This window comes from Emydura macquarii, unplaced genomic scaffold (genome assembly GCF_026122565.2).
Source record: "Emydura macquarii macquarii isolate MOO-44397 ecotype Brisbane River unplaced genomic scaffold, CSIRO-AGI_Emac_v2 contig_450, whole genome shotgun sequence".
NCBI classification, from domain to species: domain Eukaryota; kingdom Metazoa; phylum Chordata; order Testudines; family Chelidae; genus Emydura; species Emydura macquarii.
Window position 1 is genome coordinate 2,316,767 of NW_027130587.1, and position 27,262 is coordinate 2,344,028.

The 27,262-nt window shown below is 50.0% G+C and overlaps 2 protein-coding genes across 3 annotated transcripts; both read left to right on the top strand.

Annotated features, from left to right (window-relative positions):
* Positions 1-8,159: 8,159 nt before the first annotated feature.
* On the top strand, positions 8,160-9,343 carry LOC137146493 (C-C motif chemokine 3-like 1). Its single transcript, XM_067537771.1, has 3 exons — positions 8,160-8,235; positions 8,545-8,659; positions 9,229-9,343. The coding sequence occupies exons 1-3, from the start codon at positions 8,160-8,162 to the stop codon at positions 9,341-9,343; spliced, it is 306 nt and encodes a 101-aa protein (XP_067393872.1).
* Positions 9,344-14,201: 4,858 nt separating this feature from the next.
* On the top strand, positions 14,202-27,053 carry LOC137146490 (E3 ubiquitin-protein ligase TRIM39-like). 2 transcript variants are annotated; one of them, XM_067537766.1, is made up of 6 exons: positions 14,202-14,833; positions 16,748-16,843; positions 21,038-21,268; positions 22,299-22,321; positions 23,620-23,732; positions 25,862-27,053. In XM_067537766.1, exons 1-6 carry the CDS (start codon positions 14,408-14,410, stop codon positions 26,431-26,433), a joined length of 1,461 nt encoding a protein of 486 aa, XP_067393867.1. In that variant the 5' UTR covers positions 14,202-14,407; the 3' UTR covers positions 26,434-27,053. The 2 variants fall into 2 exon arrangements, with proteins under 2 accessions (XP_067393867.1, XP_067393868.1); XM_067537767.1 differs by lacking the exon at positions 16,748-16,843.
* Positions 27,054-27,262: the final 209 nt, after the last annotated feature.

A 27,262-nucleotide genomic window follows, 5' to 3' on the forward strand; every position in this document is an offset into this window, starting at 1 on the left:
AGCTACCTGTCAGTTTCTGGCAAGTTGCTGACATGGTTCTCAGTGGGGCAAAGTTAGGGTGCTGTTGACCTAAATCAACGGTTCCCGACCTTGGATGTGTGACCTCCGGGGGGGTCAAAGATTACAGGGGGTCCATGAGGCTTCAGTAATATTGAGGTCATTTAGCCCCCTGAGCTCTGAGCCAGCCGGAGTGGAGGAGCAGCCTTGAGCACCGCACCTGCTGGTGGAGGAGCAGCTTCCCCGAGCTGGCCAAAGCGGAGCAGCCCCACGCCAGTGGGGGTCTGGAGCAGCCCCAACCAGCCTGCCAGCGCCCGCTGCCTCCATTACTCTCTGTCCATGAGGGACGGGCAGAGGCGGGACCACACGGGGCATGCGGTGGTGGCTGCGCCAGGGAAGGCTTCGCTTCTTACTCAGATAAGAGTAATTTATTATTATGCATGTAATTTAGTGTTAATATTATTATTATCATTTTATGTGTTTGTGTTTATGGCCAGTGAGGGGCCATGTGTTTTACCTGGTGTTAACTAGTGGGGCTTTCACTCAGAAAGGTTGTGAACCACTGGCCTAAATCAATCCATTGCGTGGTTGAACTATGCCATGCCTTCAAGCTGTGCCACAAGCCGGGCTGCTCTGCCGGGATCCAGAGAGGTTCTTTGGCAGACCAGGAGATGCTCAAGTACAGCCGTGTGTGTGGCTTGGGGATATTCCTGGATGTGCTGGTGATGTGATTTTCCCAGGCGGCAGCAGAGGGGCTGAGGCTTAGCATCTGGTCACGTGGCAGGAGATGGCACAGCAAGGGCCCTGGGGAAGTGGAGAGGGCAGGCGGGGGGTGGGAGGTTTGGACTGTCAGCTCTTCAGATCTAAGTGTTTCCTACCAATGGTCCCATGCAGGGTTTCATCCCCACAAATGCACAGCTCCTTTTCTCTCCATGCTCCATGTGGCCCGTCCATAGTTCCAGTTGGGGGGTGAAGGGCCTTGAGGTGGGGAGTCTCTGTGCGTGTGGGGGTCTGGCTTCTATGGAGGATAGTAGAAGAGTCCCCCAGTCCTCTCTTAGGGCCTGATACAGTGCTTAGCCACCACGGACTGCAGCACCTCCCGTGACTGAGACCTTTGACCCTCCTGGCTGGCGGAGCCCTAACTAGCTCATTGCCATGAAGAAGCCCCTGGCGAGGGAGCAGGGAAGCAGGTGGGGTCCCATCTGTTAGGCTTCGAAGAGGTTCCACTTTCCCCCCTGGATGCTCCAGCATGGTGGTTCTCAAATGTCTTCCTGCTGGGAGAGGGGCGTTTCCTCAGGCCAGGACCCCGGCTATAGGGCATGAGCACTCTCCCTCTCCTTACAGCTAGAAGGGGGAGGCCTGAAACTCGTAGCTGTTTGGACACGGGGTCCTGGTATAGAAAGGGCTGAGAGCCACGGCCGCCTGTCTCCCCTGCCAGCCTCGCAGTCGCCCCTCACTGCTTCCTGGGGCAGCTGTAGCGCTTGGGGGCAGGAAAGGACCCTGCTGGGAGATGCGCATGCACTCACTCCAGCGCTCGACTCCCATTGGAGCTGGGTGGGCTATTTCCTCTCTCTGGCTGCAGGATGCATTAAGGTGACTCTTCCCTCGCTGCCTGCTGCCTCTTCTGCCCTGATCCAGCCGGGTCACTCTGCAGCGCGGTTCTGCTCCAGCTCTGATTTCGGGGGGCAGGGAGTCTGGCAATATAACCACAGCTGGATGTACCCTGAAGGACATCCCCGCCCCCCAGCAAAGGGAGACATAAAGTGGCAGAGAGGGACTGGAGGGAGGAGGAGGAGTTTAGCTGGTCAAAGAAGCCTCTGGAAGTGACTGGAGCTGGGAGATCAATGTCTGGGGTGGGATAGGGGCAGGTCAGTGGAGAACAGCTCTGCTAACATCCTGAGAGCAAAGGGGTTTGCCCTGCAGCCAGATTCCCTTGTCTGGCCATCTGCTCCTCCGAGAGCTGTGAGATTCCCAGGTGCTGCCTCTATGCTCTCCACCCTCCCCTGCCTTGGCCCCAGCTCTGGAAGAGCACAGATCCTCCTTGTTTCAGGGAGAAAATAGACAGAGACGACCACAGTCCTGCCTCTGTTACCCAGCCAGCTCTGCTGGAGCAGGCGCGCCAGAGCTGTGCATGCACAGCGTATCAGATCCTCCCGCCTAATCACCCCACCCAGGGAACAAGCTTCCAACCCTGCCTGCTAGCCTCAGAAACCACCAAGAGACGCCCCTGCAGGATGACCAGACGTCCCAGTGTTAGGGGCTTTGTCTTATCTAGGCAACTATTACCAAAAAAGAAAGTGTCCCGATTTTTCACACTTACTGTCTGGTCATCCTAAGTCCATCTGGACACTACAGCCCATCCTCTCCTTCCCAACGGCACGCCCGAGGTCCCACTGGGCACAGGGTACGATGGTAGCCTAGGGGTTCGTTGCGGGGGCTGGGAAGGTCAGGACTCCTGGGTTTTGTTCCTGGCTCTGGGATTGATTTGTCCTGTGACTCTGAGCCCCACCCCAGCCCAGGGAGCAGTACCACATCGCTGTGCTGTGCCTCAGTTTCCCCACGTGTAAAATGTCCCGGGGTAGGGGAGGTTGAGGTGTAGTTAATGATGGTTTGTGACGCCCCTTGAAGGGGCTAGATAAGGGTAAAGGATTCAGAGAGGGAGGGAGAGCTAAGAAGCCATGAGAGCTTGCAGTGGAGGGACAAAAAGGATTCATTTCTGCAACTCCTGTGAGCTGTCCCGTGACCCTGTCCTCACCACACGGATAGCATCCCCTTTTCCCCCCAGGAGTCCCCATCTCCCCCACCCGCCACCCGCCCACCAGACCAGGCAGAGTGTGCATGTCAGAGAGACTCCCAGGGCCTTCTCGGCCCCTTCCCCATGCCTCCAGGATGAGGGGACAGGCCCTTCCCACCCCCCCACTGGTGGCACCGTCCTTTGGACCTGCAGAAAGGGCATCAAATCAGCAGCCACTGCTGGCTTCTGCAGCAGCTGGTTCTGCGCCCTGGGCTGGGAGCTGGCGCTGGGACTGCAGCCCAAAGGGAAGGAAACCGTCGCCATCTGCCGGCGTCCCTTAGCCATTGCTGTGCCAGCGTTTCCTCTAGACATAACTAACCCAAACGAATAGGGGAGTGTGTGTGCTCTCCTGGGCATCAACTCTGCTGCCCTGTCCCCTCCAACCTGTCCCTGTCTCTTCCCTATCTCTGGCTGCTCATCCCAGTCCCCTGTTCCTCCCCTCACCCGGCCCAGTCACCCTTCCGCAGGTTTCTCATCCCAGTCCCCGCTCTCTGGGCCCAGCCAGTCCCACCTCCCCTCTTCCAGCTCTTCATCCAACCTCTCTCCCTTCCTCAGCCCGTCCTCCAGCCGCCCCCTCCCCTCATTTCTCATCCCCCTCGCTCTCAGGCCCAATCTCAGCAGCCGGGCCCTCTGGCTCCTTGCCCCAGTCTCTTTGCCCAGCCAGTCTGAGTTCTCCCCCCACATCCTGCCTCCCTATCAGATCTGTATCCCTCCACCTTCTTCACCCTACCCCACTGGTCCCCAACCCCCACAACTCCTTATCCAGACTCAGTTCCCATGTGACAATCAAGACCCAAACCTCCAAGGAGATAACAGGGGGTTCTGCCCCCCCCTCCAATAAGCAACTGAATCAACTGGTTGTAGATAATGTTATTGTGTCTAAAAATCTTGTCAGTTAAGGTCTTTTATGAAAGCTTGTAATGTCCTGAACTGGCCGGTCACCAGGAGAGCTGTGTCCAGGTCACGGTTATGAATGTGTGCATGGGTAGAACATTGTAATTGTAACTCTAGCGCAACCCCAGCATCGCCTCCCAGCAGTGCGGTGAGGCAATCAGGCAACGGAGACGAGGCCTCGGCCGGGTGTTCATACTAAACAGGCTTTAAGCACCTAGCATTGTCCAGCCGGGAAGAGACCATGCCAGACCGTTCAAGTTAATTGGAGAACACTGAAACAACTTAAAATGGCAAAGAAAACCCCAGTCTGGGAAATCCTTACCCTGCTCTATGTAGCCTGGAATTACCATTGTCTGAGAAAAAGGACAAAAATAAATCCCTGCAAACCCTGTTAAAGAGAAGGGATTTAAAGGCTATCCAGAAACTGAGGGCAAGCATCTAAGTGGGCGGCTGGTCATGGAGCACTGGATCGCCTCTAGCAGTGGTTCTCACCCAGTGGTACGTGTATCTCTGGGGGTACCCCGAGGTCTTCTATGGGGTACATCAACTCATCTAGATATTTGCCTCGTTTTATACCAGGCTACTTAAAAAGCACTAGCAAAGTCAGTACAAACTAATATTTCAAACAGACAATGACTTGTTTATACTGCTCTACATACTATACACTGAAATGCAAGTACAAGATTCATATTCCAATCGATGTATTTTATAATTCTATGGTAAAAATGAGAAAGTCAGCAATTTGTCAGTACCAGTGTACTGTGACACCTTTGCATTTTTATGTCTGGTTTTGTAAAACTTGGGATATGCAAGACAAACCAGACTCCTGAAAGGGGTACAGTCATTTGGACAGGTTGAGAGCCGCTGCCCTACAGGACAGAGGGCATGCTGGGAAACTGGTTAAGAGGCAGTAGTGTCTTGGAGCAGTAATGTGTAGCTAATATAGAAGTGTAAAACCTGAGATTACGTCATGATGTTTATTTTCAGTGTAACCTGTCTGTGTTTGCGTCTCCTTACGATTTAATCTCTGAGTCTCTGTTGTGCAAACTGTGTGGCGCATGTGTGCCAAAGGGAACTGATAACTGGGAGCAGGTTTCACTCCTTTTAAGGTGATGAACCAGAGGGGAAAACTCCAAGTGTCTGGTAGATCTGGGGGGACTTGGGACCGGAAGGAATTGTTGAGGTAATCCTGCAAGAAGTAACGAGGCTGATGGAAGCCAGGTTGGGATCTTATGCTTGTAGGCTGCTTACTGGTGTCAGAGTGACGAATCACAGTGACATAACATTAAGACACCCAAAGTTACAAGGCAGGCGGCGAAACAACCAATTATTGGTTTGGGTGATTCCCAAAATGTTACACAACTCCCACCCCCTTTCCCTCCCCAGCTTGCAATCCCAGTCTCCCACAATTCCCAGTCTCTTTGCCCTGTGTAGGGGAGAGACCTTAATATTGATATAAAAATGAAATTAATCCAATTTTTAAAATATTGGGTCATTCAACTTGCTGTACCTCTACTGAAGCTTACGATATATTTATCATTACTTTCATACATAAGGTGCTTGGAGAAATGTACCCCACATGCATATATTTTTTGTTTATTTAATTATATGAAATGTTCAAGCTAACCAAAGGAATTTTAGGAGGTTTCTACCTTATCTTCCAAGGACAAGCAAACATCAGAGAAGATAAACATGGCTTTATAGCCACAAAATGTTTATTACCTCCAAGTGTGTTTACACAGACTCTGTAATGCAGCTTTATAACTTCTATTTGACTTTAATATTCTATACTATTTTGTTTTATGCTATGTTTTTAAAGATGTATATGTGTTAATTACTGTGCTTTGTACTTTGTGTAGAATATTTGGTAAGAGTCTGTCAATACAAATTGTAAATATACTGCAAATGATACGTTGTAAATCTAGAAAAAAAAGTAACGAAAAAGATCAGTGACTTATCCTAGAGTAGGACACATCCCTCTTGTATGAAATATCAGTTTGGTATAGATATGATCTTTATATCAAGAAAGCAGATTTTGTAAAACATTCATGTTTTAGGAAGAGGTCTGATTGTGGAAGGAGTGTAGGGTGGGTTATCAGAATAATAAATCTAAGGGCAAGTCTACACTACACAATTAAACCAGAGGCTGACAGCCAGAACAGTCAATGCAGTGTCTACAGTGACATTGCATTGACCTGACTACACCGACTAAAGCATTACCCCTCTCGCGGAGGTGGAGTTAAGTCGGTGTAGTGGGCGAGTTACATCAACGAAAGCAACATTGCAGTGTAGACACTGACAAAGTTAGGTCAACGTAAGCTGCTTTATGTCGACCTCGCTCTGTAGTGTAGACCAGGCCTAAGTAAACTCACACAAAGAATTCTGGAATAATTTAATTGAAATTAATTTTACAATTACAGAACTGTAAAATCTTCATTCAGGAAAGCCTCTAGGAAAAACTCATGGAGTTGGAAGTGCTTTAAACCTTTGTTAGAGAGACAGGATGGGTGAAGTAATATCTTTTATTGGACCACCCATGCTCCAGGACCCAGCTGTGTGGGGTGCTGTACAAACCCAGAACAAAAACACAGCTCCTGCCCCAAAGAGCTTACTCTAAGTAGGCACCCAAATCCCTTTGAACTCCAATGGGAGGTAAGTGCCTAACTCCCCGAGGCCGCTTTGAAAACCTAGCATCTAGGTATTCCATGTTCAGCATCTAGGTGCATATAGCTAGAGTGCATTGAGGTGAAGGATTCTCCCAGTGAGTGGGTGGGTAAGGAGATGTGAAGTGTGAAGCTGAATTATGCATCAGTCAACTACCCTTTCCTGGTAGATTCAGAAACTATAAACTTGAGGGCTGGGGTACCTCGCTGCTGCCCTATAGTTTCACCTTGATAATATTTGGGTGAGCAAAATTATGATAATATTGTTGCCCTCTGACTTGAACAGGTTTCCAATATATAGGGCTTTGATGGGTTATTTTTGTTTGGAGGAGAAATTAAGAAACCAGTCAGGTGCTTCTTTGGTGCAACCCAGTTTAATTACAAAGCACAATAGGAACAAAGAGCAGTTTCTTTGCTCATAATTTTAAGCCTCCCTTTCCAGCCAGCACTCTGTCCAGAAGAAGCTCCCTCTCTTGGCTTCCTCTCAGGGCTATGCTACTAGTGCTTCTCTGGCTTTCTTCTGACACGCACAGCTGCAATCCAGTGGAGGACCCAGCCCATGCATTTTCAATCAGTTTCCAGGAAAACCTCTCTTGTTCTCCCTGTATTAGGTCTTGCTCAGGTCAGTGCTTTGAGCGGTGGCTTCTATTGTTTTGGTTATCTTACTCTATAAAGGAGCTTAGTTGCTTCCTCCATTTAACCAGAATGAAGGGTGGTTAGCACACCCAGAACTTTCAGTGAGATCTGTGGCTGCCCAAAGAGCAAAGATACACCTGCTGGCAGCTAACCATACGCTCCAGCAGAACAATATTTTGCTGTTCTCTAACTTCTTCCATCCAAGGCTTCCAAAGCTCTATATAAACACTAACAGAATTGAGCCTCATTGCCCCTGGGTGACAGGTCAATATGATTGTCTGTAGTGACAGGTGGGACAGCTGAGACACAGGGAAAAGGAGTGACTTGCCCAAAGACACACAACTAGTCAGTGGCAGAGTGGGTGCCGAATCCAGATCTCCTGGCTCCCAGCCCTGTGCTCCAACCACTCAATCCTGGTGCCTCTGGGCAGAGGAGGCAGCAGTTGAACATTGATGGTGTTTGGTACCCCCTTCTCTTTTCATGGTGGAAGGTGCCACAGGTAGGTATGCAGAATGGCAGGGCAAGCTTCCCCCACGTTCCTCAACCTTGGTCTGAAGAGACCCGCATTTCAAGTGGTGAGAGGACAGGTCAGCCTCCATGACGCATGGATCCTGGTGTTTCTGCTGGGGCTGTTGCCAAGAAAGCTGATTGAGTTGGTTTCTGCTGTGATGCGGATGCTGTTCTAAGAAATAAGAGCACGCAGAAGCTGGCACAAGATAATGACCCTTGATCGACAGCTTCATTAGATCCAGTGGCTTTTAGGTGAAAGATCCAATATCACTTCTAGTTACATATGTCCTAAGACGCGTATCGCCCGGCCTCTGCTCCTTGTAAAGACTGGTGGGTGAATTCAAAGGAAAAGCTCCAGATAAGGTGATGGTTGGGCTCACATCCTGTTTCTTCTCGCATCAGTGGGGTGGAATTGCCGAGTCACAGACCGCAGTCCTTGCACTTCCCTCTTCTGCCTCTCTTGATTCAGCAGACATTGTTCCATTGTATCACCAGGGTCCTATCATGACATTTCCTGGGACCTGGACAGAATTGACACCATTGCTCAGTGTTCCCCCTATAAAAAAGGGAAGAACCCAGGGGGTCAGTGTCAGTTGCACAAGGAGGGTTTGAAGGAAGCCCTGGTCCGGTTCTGCTCCTGCAGCTCGTCCCCAGCCGACAGCAATATGAAGGTCTCTGTGGCTGCCCTCGCTGTTCTCTTCATTGCTGCCTTCTGCTCCCAGGCCTCAGATGCTGGCCCATGTGAGTCCAAGTTCTCTCCACGGAGCTGTGACCTCTCTCCCCTCCATCTCCTCATGCTAGCGAGGCAGTGACAGCAGGCAGCACCTGGGCACACGCTTCTTCTGAGCTTGTGGCTTCTAAGCTCACTGGCTTACTGAAGGATGAAGCTGTGATGAGAGGTAGCCAGGGACGCCACACAGCCCAGAGATCTCTCTGGGATCGTCCCCCGGAGCTAGGTGTTAGCAGGATCCCCTTCACACCTGCAGGGAGGGAGCTCTCCAAGCCGCCCATGAGCAAGACCAACCAAGAATATCTTGTCTTCTCTTTCAGTGGCACTCGACACCCCAAGTGACTGCTGCTACGGATACGCTTCCAAGCCAATTTCGCGGAGCCGCGTGGTGAAGTATGAATACACCTCCAGTGGCTGCTTCCAGCCAGCTGTGATGTGAGTATAATACCCAGCCAGGTACTATATGCTCCAGGAGACCTCCACCCCACGCACAGAGGAAAGTGCCTCCTAGGGCACCGAGTAGTTTGGGCAGCTTGTGAGAGAGACAATCCTGAGCCCTCCGCTGGTTTTATGGTTCTCTTTGTTAGAAACAGGCGAGGCTTACGGTGGTTTCATCCTGCCCCTTCCCCCCAGATGTTGACCTCATGCTGCTCTAGTGCGGAAGCCGTGATGGGAACAGCGGGTGGATTTCCTCTTCTGACTGGCCGAGAGAACGAGAAACGTTTTGTGAAATTCAGCCAATTGTAGAGTGTTTTCTTGAAAGTCTTCCCGAGCGTTATGAATAAGATGGTTTCTGATTGGCTGATGCCTGTTAGCAGTGAATAGTGGTTGGATACCCCCAGCAGTCTGAACGGGTGGCCAGCAGAGCTGCCATTTGCTACTGGCCGTCGTGTCATTAGGATCATTGAGCCGTCGTGCGTTTGCTCTGAAAACAAGTCCCATTTTCCTCCTCTGTCCTTCAGAGCGGGTACCAGGCTCTTCTAACGGGGTTTTCCTCTCTGCAGCTTCATCACCATCACAGGCAAAAGATTATGCACCCGTCCAGAAGAGAAATGGGTCCAGAAGATTGTGACTCAGCTTAGAGCCAGGGAAGCCATTTCCAAGGCGCTGTTGGCCTAGGGGCTCACATCACTTCCTGCCGAGCACCTTTGCCAACAGATACCCACGAAGCACTTTACGATTTGCTCTTAACCTTTGCATTTGTATGGGCTATTTGGCTGTGATGAATTGGGAAAGTTGTGATTCGAATGGTTCTGAATTGTATTTAAGGGAATTTTAATGTATTTGGCATGTTAACAGTGAAATATTTCATTCTGGTTTTCATCAGTTGGGTTGAAGTTTTATTTATTTATTTTAAGAAAAAAGAAAAAGAAAATTAAAAATGGAAACTCTCAGGATGATTCTCCTGCTGCAGGCATGTCGTCTACTTTTCTATCTGGACTCCACGCCTGCAAACACGTGCTTAACTTGAAAGCACTCATCCCATTGGAGTCAATGGGACAACTCACATGCTTACAGCTACGCAAATGCATGTGTTTGCAGGATCAGAATCTTTGCAGAGCCTCCAGCTGGGTGGGGACTGTGTCTTACTCTGTGTTTTATACAGCACCCAGCACAGTAGAGCGCTGAACGTGAGCTGGGTCTCTAGGCACTGCTGCAGTAGGACTAAAGGCTGCTATTGAAGGCTTCTGACGGTGCAATGACTAGTATGTCTTTCTGCACACAAGAGACGGACTCTTTTCTTTCTGGCTGGGAGGCAGGGGCCCATGCAGCAGGCTGGAGCTGCACTGTGGAGTCTCCATTGAGCAGTGGGTGTATTTATGGGTCCATGGGAGGGAGCCTGCATTACAATAGCGGAGGAGCAGAATTAATGGGATAGAAGACAGGGGAGCAAGGAGGGGAAAGGGCAGGACAGGATGGGGAGTGGCAATGTGCTGGCAGAATTTAACACAGGCTCCCACAAAGATCCCTCCCTCCCTCCCGCCCTGGCTTGTGCTAAGACCCATCCCGAGGGTGCAGGTGCTGCCCAGGGGAGAGATTGCTGAATGTAGTTGTTTGTTTCCCTATTTCAAGAAAATCGGCTGTCTCGTTGCTAGGACTGGAGCAGCCCCACAGGGCAAAACAACTTCAGCAATGGGACGCTTTGAATGAGAATGTATTGGGTAGCGCTCACTATGGCCGGCATGATCTGAGCTTGCTCTTTCTTCGAGCAATTCTTGTCAGACTGGATCACTTCCGTTTAGACAGGACTGGGTTTCAGTAGGAACTTCTGCTCATCCTGAGGCAGCCGCAAGCAAGTGCCCCCTCCCACGAGTTCATATTCAGCAGGAGCAGTTCCACATGGTACTGATCTATTTACCATCCTGCTACGTGGAGCATCTTACCCGTTTATGTGCCCCTGGAGATCCTGGCTTTGCAGCTTCCACTCCCCCATGTAGCTGCAAGGTGGTGCTATGAGACAAGCTGGGTTTTTTTCCAAGTGGTTTGTGATCTTTTACCGCAGGAGTCTCTTATTTCCTCCTTTTCTGTCGAGAGCCAGATGCAATTACCAGCATCTCCTCTTCGATCTGCTTGTCGTTTCTTTGGCCCAGATCTGCGAAAGGTCTTAGGCGTTGCAACGCCCGGCGGCACGGCACCTAACTTTTAGTCAGCTAGAAAACCTCAGTGACTGCACTGCAATCCACAGACCTTGAGTTCAGCACCCAGGCTCCCTATGCCAGGAATGGGAGAGAGACACATCTTGAGTGTGATTCACAACACGCAGCACACTAGGCAGAGAGTTCCCTCAGCTAGCCAATGGGAGATGCTGATCAGAGCTAGGGGCCTGGGTCCAGGCTGTATGAAGGGAACCCGATGCCTGGAATTAGGTGGTTTAGGCACCTCAGTAGTTTCTTACAGAAATGAGTTAGGCACCTGCCTCGCTTCACACAAAATAGCCAGAGGACACACCCAGGTATAACTTTTAGCCTAGTGGTTACCGCACTCACCTGGCAGGTGGGAGAGCCAGGTTCAATTCCCCCCGCTGCCCGAGGGGGACAAACAGTTTAAACAGGGGTCTCCCACCTGCCAGGAGAGTGCTCAAACCGCTGGGCTAGGGGACACCCTGATGGGGGTGGGGATCCATCCAGCTCTCCTGTTGAAGCTGTTCCACTGTGGATAAATAATGAAAGGATGACTGGAGCAGGGAGACAGGGCACTGGATCTCCGACTTCCCAGGTGGATGCCCTAACCACCAGGCTATATGGACTTTCTCATCCATTTACTTTTTAAGAATGTTGTGACTGTGCCTAGTGTGGGTACCAGCTGAGCCTGCCCAATTCAGGGCAGACTGCAAGAAACAGGGCAGGCAAACCCCGAAAGGGGGGGTTATTCTTACATTAGATTTCACCAAGCCAGCAAAAAAAGAGTGAGCTCTCGTATGACCGCACTGGTTAACCAGAAGCTAATAAACAGTCCCCATAGGCAGTCCAGCCCCTATCAACACCCAGACATCTGGTCTTTATGCTGAGAGGTTACTGAAGACCAGATTCATCATACATAAGGTTCTTCTAATCCCAAAGGGTCAGCCACTCCCCCAGGTCAATACACACACACACACACACACGTGTGCGTTAGATCTTACGAAATATCCTGCTTGTAGCCAATCCTTTAATAACTGAAAGCTAAAGGTTTATTAATAACAAAGAAAAGAAGAGAGCTATTCAATGGGTAAAGGACTCATCTACATTCCAAGTGATTTCAGAGTCTATAGATCAGGTTCATAGCAGCCATGGAAGTCTGCTAGCTTGTAATAAGTCTCTCTGATTCACCCAAACAGATTGGGGATCCTCAGTCCTTTGTTCACAGCTTCCTTTTGTTAGCAAATGACAGTCCAGGGGTGAGGAGCAGGACTGAAGACACAGATGTGATGTCACATTCTCCTTTTGTGCTTTCAGGCCAGGTGCCTGGAAAGTTACTGGCCAATTTAAAGATGGAGTCTTAGATCACATGATCTTATCACATGTCCAGACATGCCTCGCTGAGTCAGAAGGCAGCCCTGCTCTCTGAAATGTCTCCAGGCGGGAGCTGATCTCTCGGCGTGCGCTGATTGTCCGTAACAGCCCATCAGCACGGGGATGACTAGTCTGGATGAAAATGTGCCTCGTGGGATCACCCATGAACAAAACAGATCTGAGATGCAAACACATGGCTAATATTCAGAACTGCAGATACAATGGTGGTGCATGGATTTAAACAAGATAATCACACTTACCAGTTTATAGCTGTTCCATGGATGCCTCACACGGCATACCTTGTACAAGATTTATTGGAACTTCGTGAGAGCAGTGACTGAATCAGTGTAACTAGTTATCTATCTTCCTTTTTACACAGCACCGTATCTTCATCCAGAGTGGAACAGCTTCAACAGCAGAGACTGAGGCAGCAGAATGGGAGTTTTGGGGATCACGGTGGTGCCTAAATCTGGGATGTGGGTGCCTCAATCCTAAATCTGGGGCTTAGGCACCTAAATCCCTTTGTGGATCTGGGCTTTAGTGCCCACACAGAACAGGTTTTGCTTAATAGTTTATCATCCCACTCTCCCGCATCTCTGTGTTGATCCATTTTACACTGTGAAGTGGGCATTTTGGCTATTGCTTTTAGTTCATCTGCTTCATCAGTTAAACCAAACTTGCTCAATTTGTGTCCAATGCAGAGAATTTCTCTATGACCAGTATTTGACTTTTAAGTGGGGTGGTATGTGTCTCTTTCTCATTCTCTGCAATCTCACCTACACTGGTCATTGTGTAGTGTAAGGTCCTTAGCCCACATTATGACATCATCCATTATCACTTCAGCATCCCTTCAGGGTAAATAACTTTTCAAAATACTTTGGAAACACAATAAGTCCCTAAAAGTGTTTGCTGATGCCCACAGGCTAGATCCTCAGCCAGTGTAAATCAGCCCAACTGCCTTGTCTTCAGTGAAGGGCTGCTGATTTACACCGTCAGAGGATCTGGCCCATGCCACTCAAGTGATTAATTAAAAGACACGAATTGGAGCATGACCAGTCTAACTCCATTTGCAGAATGCTGGTTCTGTGTCTGAAACACAGAATGTCTTTTCTTATTTGCCACTCCGGTCAGTTACTTTCACTGACTAATGTCCATGCTGCATTTAAAGCACAGGGATCGAGGCTGTTGGAAAAATATTCCAAATGAGGTTCGTTAGCCCTGCACCAGATAGAAAAGAGATCCACGCAGGTAGTTGGGCAGTCTCCAAGTTTTTATTTCTGCAGAGGTCGGACACTTCCCAGCAAGTGGTCATTGTGAGACCTCGAAGGCATGCTCTTTTGCATATTTATACAAACATAAACATAAACATAAAATTACATATGCATAAATTCTTAATGCTCATTGGTACACTCAAATTATTATTATATTACTATTGGCTTACACTTTCTACATCTTCTAAATATAATGAGTATGCATAACATAAAAGATAAGGGCAGAAGATTTCAACTTATCTATCAAAATTGTCTAGTCTATTTCCCAAGACTGAAGAGAAAGCAAAAACTACTATAGGCTGACTCCTCATTTCTCCTGTTAATCTTTCTCTCTGACCTTGGCAGAGATAAGCACCATAAACACAAAAAGAGGAGGGGGTGGGTGATTTCAACAGAAAGCAGAACACTAAAACAACTAAGATGGAGTAACTGTGGTCAAGCAAACAATTATTTTCCTTCAAGGCACAGCCAGACCTTATCTGGCTTTTCAGTTACAGCCACACGACTAACCTAGTGCATGGATGCACTACCAGCTCGGCCATTCCTGATTATTCGTATCATGGAGATCACTTTTAAAAAATGTATCCCTCAGGGCAAATGGAATTTTCCTATCTGGGCGGGTCACTGGAATTGACCACGTGTCTGTCTTCAAGCAGCATCCTCCTTCCAGAGCCCCGCGCTGAGATCTCTGAGTGCAGTTCTGTAGCGCTGACAGCTAGCATTTCTCTGTCGAGTGTCCGGGCTAGCCATGCTTCTGATCTGAACAATGCTGCTGGCTGTTCCAGCAAGCTTCAACAGCTCCGCCAGTGCTGGATTTAGCTCATACAATTAGCATAATCCCGCCTGCACCAGTAACGTGATTCCTCCCCTGTGTGCTGGGAAAGTGAAAGTGATCTGGAAACTGCCATGCAGCAGCGGCCATGGCTTCAGCGAACCCGCTGGAGAAGCTGCACGATGAGGCGATTTGCTCCATCTGCCTGGAGTACATGAGCGGCCCAGTGAGCATAGACTGTGGGCACAACTTCTGCAGGGCGTGCATCGCCAAGTACTGCCAGGAGAAGGGGCTCGGGGCCAACGGGCCCTTCGCCTGCCCTCAGTGCCGGGCGGCCTTTCACAAGAGCAACTTCAGGCCTAACAAGCAGCTGGCGAATATTGTGGAGAGCATCAAGCAGCTGGGGTTGGTGCCGGCCACGGGCCAGCCAGAGGCAGTCTGCAGGAAGCACGAGGAGCGGCTCAAGCTCTTCTGCGAAGAGGACGGGGAGGCCATCTGTGTGGTTTGCCGGGAGTCCTTGGAGCACCGGCCTCACACCGTCTACCCCATCGAGGAGGCTGCCCAGGCGTACAAGGTAGAGGGATGCCGTGCTAGGGTTGCTACTTGCCAAGTCTCCAGGATTGGCCTGGAGTCGCCAGGAATTAAAGATTAATCTTTAATGAAAGATTACATCACGTGATGAAACCTCCAGGAATATGTCCAACTGAACCTGGCAGTCCTAGCTGTGCTGGAACAGCTCTCGCAGGACAGCAGGGTCCCCTCTTTATCCACAGCTTCCCTGACACCCCCCTCAGCCTCCTAGTGTAGGGGGCGTAGCCAGGGAGAAGGGGGTGTGGCCAGGCAATCTGCATTCTGGGGATACCCCACCCAACTGTGTCTCAATCATATGGGGGGGGGGGGAAGGGGGCGATTTAGTCTCCATGGCCTATTCACTTCCGGCCCCTTTGGTGCCTGCTGCGTTGGTGGTTTTTGTGATGTGAACCCCTGCCTCACTAGGGCTGGGCTGAGACCCGGCAACTCATTCCATGAAGTCCACAGAGCGACCAGCAGATAGCAACAGGCCGTGGGCCCAACTACCCGGGGCTGGCGCTCCCTTATTCCACAGCTCCTCTCAGCCAGCCTGCTGCCCTCAAACCATTTCACTCCCAGCCCCCTGCTCTAGCCAGACACCGGAGAAACAGCAGCCCCGATTCCGAGCTGGGCCTGACGCTGCCCAGGAGGTGGGGTGGGAGGGCAGAGGGGCTGTTCCCCACCTTGGCAGCCCCTGGATTCTGGGAGTGGGGCTTGATTTGGAGTCCAGCATAATTTATGCCCAGCTGCCCACAGCCCCTAGGGTCGTTCTGGCAGCGGGGAATAGAGGAATGCGGGGATGCCTTGGCCACGCCCCTGCTCTCCATTCATGCCCCCTGTACTGAAGGCATGGACAAAGGAGATGGAGAGCTGTAACACTATGCCACACAGGGATTCTCCTTATGCAAGGGCAATTCCAAGGCAGTCAGTGAAACCAGCTTTACAGCTGCTCGGCGCAACCAGGGGGCCACAACACAGCACGAGCCAGGACCAGAAATCTAGATTTTTAATCGGTCACTAATTTTGCTCACACAAATCCAAGGTATCCATTCTTGGGCAAGCAGTTACCACCTGTGGACATGCAGGAACGGGGCGTGCAAAGACGGGCAGGGTTCAATCTGGGGTCCACAAAATGACAGGCACCTTCCTGCACATTTTGCTCCTGCCAGGCACCTGTAATGGGACGGCATTAAACTGTTGTGAATAATGAAGAATCTCAGCCTCTGTGACTGGGCTGCATAAAACCCTGTTCAGGGACTGGCAGGGAGACAGTTAATATTGCCGGGAGTCGAGGAAAGATCCCAGCTGCCTGCTCTGAATGCTGGGATTGTCCAGGCCGCAGGGAAAGATCAGCTGTTAGAATGTTAACTCTTAGGTGCCAGTCCCTGAAGCAGGATCTATATACCCCATCTCTAAGGCTCAGTCTGTCACGGAGGTTGTGGAAGTCACGAATTTCCACAGCTGCAGCTGGAGTGGCTCCACGAACCACCAGGGCAGCAGCAGTCCCGGGGCAGCCGGAGCAGTGGCCAGAGAAAGGCCCTGGGGACAGCCCTGGAGGCTGTTGTGGTAGTGGGCAGCCAGGACAGTCAGCCCCAGTCACTGGAGCGGGGCCAGCCATTGGCCCCTGGGTCTCCCCAGAGCAGCAGGAGCAGAGAAGTTTTAGTCGGGGATATTTATAGTAAAAGTCATGGACAGGTCACGGGCTGTGAATTTTTGTTTATCGCCCATGACCTGTCCATGACTTTCACTAAAAATACCCTTGACTAAATCTTAGCCTTACCCAGCACACACACTCTGGTTGCACCTGGTGTTCACTTTTCAAGCGACTAGCCTTTGGGATTGATAGGAAATGCAAAGCGTTGAGATCAACTCTGTGCAATACTTCAGGAGAATTGACTGGATTTATTTTTCTTGTCAGATCAAACTCCAGAAATCCCTGGATCTTTTGTTGAAAGATGTGGACGAAATTAAGAAACGTGAATTGGTGGAGAGGACAAAAACCCAAGAATGCAAGGCAGGTGCCTGGTTTCCTGTATTAAAAAGGACACTTCTGACATCTATCCCCACATTTATGAAAACACTGTCAACTTGAAATCTAGTTATTTAAAAAAAGATAAATTACTTTAAAAATTAATAATTGTTTCAGGTACCACATCTGCCCCTTGGCCAATTTTAAAAATAATTATAACATTTGCATATAAAAAAAATCCCCCCTGTTGCCATGAGAGACCCACACAAATAGAGGAAACTGACGGTACTGGGGAAAACAGTCAGAGTGACTAGACACAAAATACTGGGTAATTCATAAAGTAATTGAACTGGAAAACAATATGAGGAAAATCATTATTTTTCTTTAAGCTTGGGGCTTTAAGAATAACACCGGAAATCGTGATAAAATTCATGAGAATTGGCAACAGAGCATGGGTGAAAGTTTAGGGTGAAACTGATTACAAAGGGAAGTGAAATTGAGTCCATTGATTATACACAGCCCGAGACAGATGCAAAGAATAAACAGAGAGCAATAGCCATAATAAGGAAATCTGACTTTCAAAGCTCTCACTTTTTTAGATTTCAGGGCCGGAAGGTACCATTATTAGTCATCTAGTCTGACCTCCTGTGTAACAGGAGCCAGAGAATTTCACCCAATAACCTGGCAGGTTATTAGTAAAATAAATGAATTTAGCTTAACAAAGAGATGGCTAAGGGGTGACTGGACTCCAGTCTATAAGTACTTACGTGGGGAACAAATATTTGATATTGGGCTTTGCAGTTTATCAGAGAAATCCAGTCCAACGGCTGGAAGTTGAAGCTAGGCAAATTCAGACTGGAAAAAAGCCACAATTTTTTAGGTGATGGTAATTAACCACTGGAATAATTTACCAAGGGTCGTGGTGGATTCTTCATCCCCAGCAAATTTTAAATCAAGCTGGGAGGTTTTTCTCAAAGCTCTGCTCTAGGAATTATTTTGTGGCAGTTCTCTGGCTTGTGTTAGACAGGAGGTCAGAGTAGACTGTCACAACCTCAGTTGTGGCCTGGGAATCTATTACTGTGCTTGTTTACAGCATGTGCTCCTTGAGATAACAGTATCCCCTGGTTGCAGGGTTGGCAAAGATAATAAAGGCATAAAGGCCGAGGAGGATGTTATGAAACATGATGCGTCTTTCTGCCCTGTGACCGTGCCTTGTCTGAGTCAAGGGTTAGGAAATCTGTCTTCCAGGGCCACGACACGGCAGCCCTGGCGTGTGCTGGAAAATTAGTGCATGTGAAAGCGTCCTGAGCATCCTCAACTCATGAGGCAGGCCCACATGAGAGAGGCTTAAAAAAATCATGAAATTCACATAAAGAAATTGGAAGGGTTCTTTTTATTTGCCTTCTGGCCTATGAGCCTGTAGGGTTGTAATGAATGACAATAGACGGGTGGGAAGGGTCATTAAACCTCATGCTTCAGGGCTTGAAGCAGCGTCTATTAGAGACCAGGATGAGACCTAAGTGAGGGCAGATGGCCCCCATCTGCTAGGGCCAGCTCTTACACCTTCCTCTCAAGGATCAGGTCCCAGCCACCATCCCAGACAGGACGCTGGGTTCGGATCCCGTCTGGCAATGCTCCTGTTCCTGGGGGGCACTCACTTCACCGTTTCAAGCTTCTCTCTGCAACCACGAGGGCCAGAAAGGTGCTTTGGAATGAAATTGAAAGCTGAGATTTCCCTGCAAATATCACGAGACGCGCAGGAGCCAGCCACGCTGTGAAGTGACGGGTCTGACTCAGCGGCCCGGGGAGCCGATGTGCTAGACAGTGGCAGAGCAAGCTTCCCTGCCCCAGCTGCCCCTACGCTGGGAGATCACCTCCTGGGACGGGGCAGGGCCAGAGCTCGCAGGGTTTAAAGAAAATCGAGCGGCTTAGGTGAGCAGGGCCCCCACAGCTCCCCTCTTGGCTAAGCTCTCCCCCTTTTGTTCCAAGCTAACTGATCCGAGTTCAATCTTCAGGCTTTTCTCCTCCGCCACGGCGCCAAGAAGGGCCCATGAGTGCCAGGCGTGGGTAGCAGTTGCTGTGAGACAGGACCTGGTCTGGGAATGCCAGCTGGTCTCACAGACCACCACACAGTCATTGCATGGGACCGGGCTTTGGGTTTCACAGAGTAGCGCTAGAAACAAACTGGAGACTGAGCAGCGAAAGGCTGGGGGAGTTTGTTCCCGGTCTCCTGAGCCTGCCCCGATGAGCGGGTCAGTCGCTGCACACAGCTGCTCTGAAGAAGGCCAGGTGGGGTCAGTGGCGGGTGAGCAATGCACAGAGGGCTGCAGTCAGTCACTGCCTTGTTCTCTACCTGAAGAGGGGTTCCAGGGAGGATGGGGCTAGGCTGTTCTCAGTGGTGGCAGATGACAGAACAAGAAGCAATGGTCTCAAGTTGCAGTGGGGGAGGTCTAGGTTGGATATTAGGAAAAGCTTTTTTCCTAGGCGGGTGGTGAAGCACTGGGATGGGTTACTTAGGGAGGTGGTGGAATCTCCATCCTTAGAGGTTTTTAAGGCCTGTCTTGACAAAGCCCTGGCTGGGATGATTTAGTTGGGGTTGGTCCTGCTGTGAGCAGGATGTGGGACTAGATATCTCCTGAGCTTCCTTCCATCCCTGATCGTCTATGATTCCCATTCCTTAGCATCTTCTGCCATCTAGAGACCATTTTATTTAAACACCGTGTGATAATTCCCTCTCCATTTAGATTGAATCATAGAACCGCAGGGATAGAAGGACAGCAAGGGTCATCTAGTCTAACCCCCTGCTAAGATGCAGGATTTGTTGTGTCTCAACCAGCCAGGACAGGTGGATACCCAGCCTCCTTTTGAAAACCTCCTGCAGAGGAGCTTCCACAACCTCCCTAGGCCGCCTGTTCCATTGTCCGGCTGTTCTCACCGTTAGGAAGCTTTTCCTGAGATTTAAACTAACTGCCATGCTGCAGTTTGAACCCAGGGCCCCTTGTCCTGCCCTCTGTGGCAAGAGAGAACAACTTTTCTCCATCTTTTTTATGGCAGCCTTTCAAGTATTTGAAGACCGCTTTCATGACCCCCCTTAATCTCCTCTTTTCCAAAGTAAACATGCCCAGTTCCTTCAGCCTTTGCTCACATGGTTTGCATTCCATCCCTTGCATCATCTTTGTTGCTCACATCTGGATCCTTTCCAGTTTCTCCACATCCTTTCTATACACTGGTGACCAATACTGGACACAGTACTCCAGCTGAGTCCTAACCAACGCCGAGTAGAGCGGTGCTATCACTTCCTGTGACTTGCATGCTCTGCCTCTGTTAATGCAACCTAAAATTGCATTTGCTTTTTTTGCAACAGCATTGCATTGCTGACTCATGCTGAGGCTGTGATCCACCACATCTCCCAGATCCTTCTCAGCAGTGCTGCTGCCAAGCCAGTTATCCCCGTTCTGTATTTGTGCATTTGGTTTTTCTTCCCTAAGTGCAGCACCTTACATTTGTCTTTGCTGAATTTCATTTTGTTGTCTACAGCCCAGTGCTCCAACTTATCAAGATCCCTCTGAATTTTATTTCCAAAGTGTTAGCAACTCCCCCTAGCGTTGTGTCATCTGCAAATTTGCTCAGTGTGCTCTCTATTCCTACATCCAGGTCATTAATAAAGATGTTAAATGACACCAGACCCAGAACAGATCCCTGTGGAACCCCACTCAAGTCCTCTCTCCAATCTGACATCGTTCCATTAATAGTTACTCTTTGTTTGCCATTGTTTAACCACTAAGGGGAGTTCTGCCAAGCCCGCATTTCTCCATCTAACTTATGAGAATGTCCTGTTGGACTGCGTCAAAAGCCTTGCTGAAGTCCAGGTATATTATGTCCACTGCATTCCCTCTATATGTCGGTGGACATATACACTGTTATAAAGCTAGTGCTCCTGAGAGGGGTGACGTTTACATGCAGTACATTATTCATCCACTAGAAGTCTGTGCTGCAGACAGTTCCAGGCAGGGTCTCCTCCCTGATACACATCTCCGAAGCTGGAACTCAAGCTGTGTGGAAACATGTTGTGTTTTCTTTAGTTATTTTGTTGAGTAAATGTCTCCTTTTAATATGTACTGTGATTTTGTATATTCTCTGAGTTACTCTAGTGGTTCCAGTGGCACATTCTCCTTTATGATTTTAACCCATCCCGCTGATGCCTGCTCTTCTTGTTCCTGTGTATTTTTCTTTTGGAAGGAGGTAGTTAAGAAAAAAAGAGAGAGGATTGTGACTGAATTTGGGAAGTTGCACCGGCTGCTGGCCGAGGAGGAGAAGCTGCTTCTGCAGAAGCTGGAACAGGAAGAGAAGATAATCCTCCAGAGAATCAACGAAAACCTCGCCAGACTTTTAGAGCTAAGAGCCTCTCTGGACAAACTGATCCTGGAGATAAGGGAGAAGTTCCAGCAGTCAGCGGATGGGTTGCTCAAGGTGAGCGTGTGGCAGAAATCCCCTCTCTCCAGCTAGGCAGAAGGAAAAGGGACTTGGATGCCAGGACACTGGAGTCCAGGAGTTAGGGATAGATCCCCTGACGCTGGAGTCTGGGTGTGTTTGACTCTTCCCATTACAAGTTCTCTGGCCCTTAGGAAGGAGTAAGCCCCCGCGGTCAGGAAAGTCTACGGGCTGCCTTTGGGCCTGGCAGGGTTCTCGGCCACAACCCCTTTGTCTAGGTAGGGCTAGCCACAAGCGGGTCCATTATTTCCTCCAGGGAGCAGAACAGCTGTGATTTCTCAGTGCCACAGTGTAGGGCACGGTGAGTTTGCTTCCATTCTTCAGCGGCTCCCTGCCCGCCCTCGCTCAGCTGGGCACCTCTCCAGAAACGCCGTCTAACCCCTGTTAGCTAACATGCAGGGCAGGCTTTTTCCACGTGAGTGCCACGCCAGCTGCACAGATCAAGGCCTCTGTCCTTTCAAACCAAATGGTCCCCCCAGAGAGATCTAAGAGTGGGGCAGGCGTTGCCTCTAGCTTAGTGATTCCAGCACTTTTCCAGCGGATTCTTTAGGTGAAGGACACAGGCTGATGCTAACAGCTACCTCTGGGTCCCAGGAGAAGGCAGTTCCTCTCTGTGGAATTACCATTAATTCTGAGCTGAATGAAGTGGGGGATTCAGAGCTGGGAAATGAGGAAATTGTATCTAGATTAGGTCCTTCTATGACCCCTGTTACCATAGCAGCTGAGCACTGCTTAATCTTTGATGCATTCTGCCTCCCACTCACCCAACCACCGAGGCAGGGCAGTGCTATTATCCCCATTTTACAGAGGGAAAGCTCAGGCCCAGAGAAGCTACATGATGTGCCCAAGGTCACACAGAGAGTCTGTGGCAGAGGAGAAATTGAACTCAAGTCTCCCATGTGCAAGGCCAGTGCCCTCACCTCTCTGTGCACTTAGGGGGCTAGAAGCAAATGATACTGCGACTCTGGAGTGGCTAAAGTGCGCAACATTTTTCTTTGTTTCCTTTTAGGACATGAAAAGCACCTTGAGCAGGTACGTGTCCAGGTTTGCTCCCGTTAACGGACTTGGCTACTTCAAGGGGCTAAACATGAAGTTTGCAGCCCCCAGTCTCCCCACAGACACGGGTCCCACCCCCAAGGCTGACTGAACCCTTGTTTCTTTCCAAGGAGAAGGCGCATGTAGCTCAATAATGATGGGACCTGTGCATGGGCAGGAAAGGATTCCCGGCAGGGAATATGCTCACCCTGCGACTCCCCCAAGCCTGAGTCCTACCCGCTAGTGTGGAGCATGTTGTGCGCTGGTTGGTTGCCAGCTCCCACCCCAGAGGTGGCTGCACTTGAGGGATGACGCGCTGTTTATTGTTTGCTTTGGATCGAGTTGCTGTAGACATGTAAAATGTTATTGCTCTGATTCGAGCTGAGAGAACCTTTCACGATGAATTAATTACTACGTTAATTTCACCTCTTTCTCTGCGTGGGGGTTGCTACCGATCAATGACTGCAGATAATCCTTGGCTGTAGCTCAGTTTTGGGTACAATTTATATTCAACATTCAGGCTGATTTGGCTGGACACGTACGTCCCCTGCTATAGTTCCAGAGGGGAGCCGTGTTATCTGTATACAGCAAAAACAACGAGGGTCCTGTAGCACTTTAAAGACTAACACATTTAATTTCAGCGAAGTGGGTTGCAGCCCACTAAAGCTTATGCCTGCAGAAATTAAAAGTGTTAGTCTTTAAAGTGCTACTGGACTCTCGTTGTCCCCTGCTATCATTTCTCTTCCCTGACTGGGAGAATGCAACTCCTGGAGTCAGAGTTCTGCGGCATGATTATGGATTTGAAATGCCCATAAAAGCCAATGGACATGCTGCTAGTAAAGTAACTGCATCCCCAGCCCAGGGGTGCACAGTGCAACCCACGAAGGGGGTGCTAATGGCCCCAATGGCTGTCACAGTCGCTGGGGATGGGGAACAGGGGGTCTCGCCATGCCCTCTGTACCAGCCTTGGGGAGGGGAAGCAGCATAGGGGCTCTTCTGCCAGCTCTGCATGTCAGGATGACACCCCTCCTTATGCTGTGTTGAGTCTGCCCTGGATGGTTGTGCTGCCTGTGTTGTGCTGACAGCACAAAGTGGCTTCAGACTCAGGGCCAGTGGCTGGGGTATCCATGGGAAGTGGACCCCTAAAGGGGCACGGAGACAATCAACATACAGACGTTTAAAAATGCAACCCGATCGTTGCAGGAGATTGTCTGCTCTGCTTGCCCAGCTCTGGCCATTAGCCGGTGGTTGGCTGGGGGCGCTGGGCTGACCCACCAGGAATGTCTTCTTTCCAGGTGTGAAGCTGTGGCATTTCAGGCTCCAGAAGCTTGCTCCGTGGCACTGAAAGAGAATTACAGCATCCCAGAGCACTGCCTGGGCATGAGGGACATGCTGAAGAAATTCAAAGGTAAAAGGAAGCAGCTGGCTACACCATTTGACTCCTGAATCGGTGCGGTGTGTGAGCGCTTTGGTCCGTGTTTGTACAGGGCCTAGCGCAAGGGGGTCCTGGTCCCAGACTGGGGCTCCTAGGTGTCCCAGCAACATACATAAGAAATAGTAATAATACTGTCCAGGTCTGATTCCCATTTACACTAAGACCCGATCTGCTGCAGTCATGCACTGCTTTAAACAAGGCCTTGTCTACATGGGGAAAGTTGCACTCTTAACTTAAATTGGTTTTAAACCAGTTTAGTGAAAGTGGTGCGACCTCCTGCATGGACACTCATTTCAAAGTAAGAGGGGGCTCTTTGGGGTTGCCTTACACCAATTTCCAGTGGATTTATGCTAAACCAAAATAAGCCAGGTTTAAACTGAGATCAGAACCACCATGTGGCCTCGGCCACTTGTTTAACTAGATTGAGTTAAAGTTGCACCTTTAGTTAAACCAATGCAACTTTCTCACGGACACATCTGTTTTCAAACCAGTTTAGTTCAACTGGTGCAGTTTGTGTGTGAACACTGTTAAACCAGTTTCCGATATTTTGATTTAGCAAAAAACCAGATGAATAGGCTTTGGATGTTTATATGATCTCTGTGGCAGGGTGGCTGCTTACGGAGCAGCCCCTCTCGGCCCGGGTCACATTATCCTTCTTACGTTTGTGTGTGGACCAGGGCGAAGGCCCTTTGACATCTCTCTGGCAGTGCAAACAGGACTTAAAGTGGGGACAAATTACAGCTACTCTCTTTTCGGTATCTTTACGCTGCCGGAGTGGTGTAAAGAGGCCGTAGTGTAAATGAGACTCAGACCCCTGGGGTCACCCCACAGCTCCCTGATCTCTCCCTGATGCTCCTTTCTCTGTGCTCACTTTCCTCCCGTTTCTGTTATCCTCATCTCAGCCCGCCCTGCTCCCCTCCCCTTCAGGGCTCCCTCTGGGCAGAGAGTCCTTGAGCGGGAGCCTCTGACCTGGTGGGATCATTCCTTCCCAGCAATATTTATTGCATCCTCCGCCCTTCTCCATGCTCCGCCAGGCTGGCTAGGGAAGCAATGCTGAGTCCTGCCCACAGCTGTCTTAGCTGTTGCTGTTTGTGCGCACAAACCCCGGGTCGTCCAGGAGCTGGTCTTTGCCCCCATGTGCCATTTGTTATTCGTGAAGTATGGTTGGGCACCCAACTCCCAAGATGCTAGTTCTGCCCTGTGACTGGATGCCAGCATATTTTAAAAGGTGATGATGATCTGTATTGTGGCAGCACCGAGCAACCCCAGCCCCGGACCAGGACTGTGCTGGGAGCTGCACATACACAGAACAAAAGACAGTCCCTGCCCCAAAGAGCTGACAATCCAGACGTACAATCTAACATAACAACCCATCATAATCATTGTTTCTCACCTTGTCTGCATGCGAGTCCATGCGCCTACACTAAGAGCCGCCATCCTTCAAATATTCATGCAGGTAAAAATGCATCCGCATGAACGTTCACGAGCAGCCAGTAACAAGGAGTTTGAACGTGGCTGAATCACCCTGCAATCTGGAATGGTCATGCACTGTTTTTAGTCAGCTGAGATTATTACTGTTCCAACTGGTCTGTTCCCAGCTCACTCACTGGGTGACTTAACCACTTAACTCACTGACTCACTGGGTGACTTAACCATTTAACTCTTCGGTGCCTCAGTTTCCCCATCTGCGTGATAGGGCTCATACCCGCCTTTGAGATCGCCAGATCTGCAGTGTGCCAAATGTTGCCAGGTTGAGCCAACAATGGTGCAGTGCCGTCTTGTGTTAAAGAGTATCTCCTCCTCCTGCACCCCGTGCTGCCAGGAGAGAGCCGAGCTTCCTCTGAACTGAGGAGCAAAGTTGCCTCCATAATCACAGTGGAGGAGAAAATAACCCTGCGGCTGATATTATGTTGCTAATTAAACGAAACAATCAAGCATCCCATTGTTCACACCCTCTCCCAACACTGACTGTCCCTGGGCAGCCTCTGTTACTGCCATCCCTTCTCAGTCCTTTTGCCTGGGACTCTTCTCCCAACATGATGTCCTTCCCCATGTCCGTTTGTCCTTCTGCCCATCTTTTCTTTTCCTTGCTCTCCCTCCAGTTGACGTGATGCTGGATCCAGAGACGGCTCATCCCGAACTGATCCTGTCCGACGACCGGAAGAGCGTGAGACGGGGAGGCAAGAAACTGATCCTGACTCTGTTTGACAATCCCAAGAGATTTAACGTCTCCCCACTGGTGCTGGGTGTTCAGGCCTTCACCACGGGGAGGCGCTACTGGGAAGTGCAGGTGGGAGACAACACAGAGTGGGGCCTGGGGCTTTGTAGAGAGTCTGCCAGCAGGAAGGGGACCGTTGCCCTGTCCCCTAAGAATGGCTACTGGGTGCTGCGCTTGCAGAATGGAGATAAATATGAGGCCCTCACCTCCCCCGTGACCTCACTTCACCTGAGTGTGAGACCCAGGCGGGTTGGGATTTTCCTAGACTACGAGGCCGGAGAAATCACATTTTACAATGTGACCGACCGAGACCACATCTACACATTCACCGACCACTTCTCTGGGACCCTCCGGCCTCTCTTCTTTCCCGGGGCCTCCACGAGGGGCAAAAATGCCGAGCCCCTTGTGATCTCCTGGGTCAGGGACACAGAAGGGAGCGGATGCATCCTTCTGTAACCTTCGGTGTCTGGAGGTGTAGACTCTGCCTCTTCATCCCTCACATCGACACAATGCCAGGGGTGCAGGGGGGAGCGGAATTAACCAGCTCTGACGCGCCAACGCCGCCACCCTTCAGGACTGGCCAGTTTCGCTCTTCTGAGCTCTGAGCAGTGGAGGATGAAGGAGCAGGAGAAGAGAGGGGCAGAGGGGTCATGTCAGGGGAGAGCACAGCACAAGTTCGCACATGGCCAGGGATGTCTGCAATGACAAATACGTTATACAGAGCATAACGATACTGAAACATGAATAACCTCCTAGCCATTCCTAGCCAGCGTCCTCATCAGCGAAACGTTTCCATGCTGTACCTGTGACAGCGCTTTCTGGGGAAAATGTTGGGGTTCGGGGGGTGGCAAGTGGGGTGTGAGCGTTTAGTTCCCCCCATGGTGATCCACAGATGAGTGATTTTAGCCACTGGGTAATGGGAGCTGGTAACGACCTAGGAGAGATGTTTACTTACACGCTAATTACTTACGATGAATTCCAGCCAATGGGTGTTGTACACGGAACAGCACGTGCTGTGGAGCTGCGAGTTTAACAATGAATTGTACATGCACGAAGTCAATAAAGAACTAATCTGGGAATAACTTAACGTCTCATTTAGTAACCAGAAGCCTTCTCCTTCCATAGTCCCGGCAGCACGCTACGTTGGCTCTCTCCATAACCCCCGTCACGGTTTGATGGGCGGGCCATAGGAGGAGTGATCTCAGAGAGGCATATCGGCCGCGTGCTGACACGAACGCAGAGGAGCTCAATTGTCAAAGGTAGCTGGCTAAGCAGCGTGCTCAGA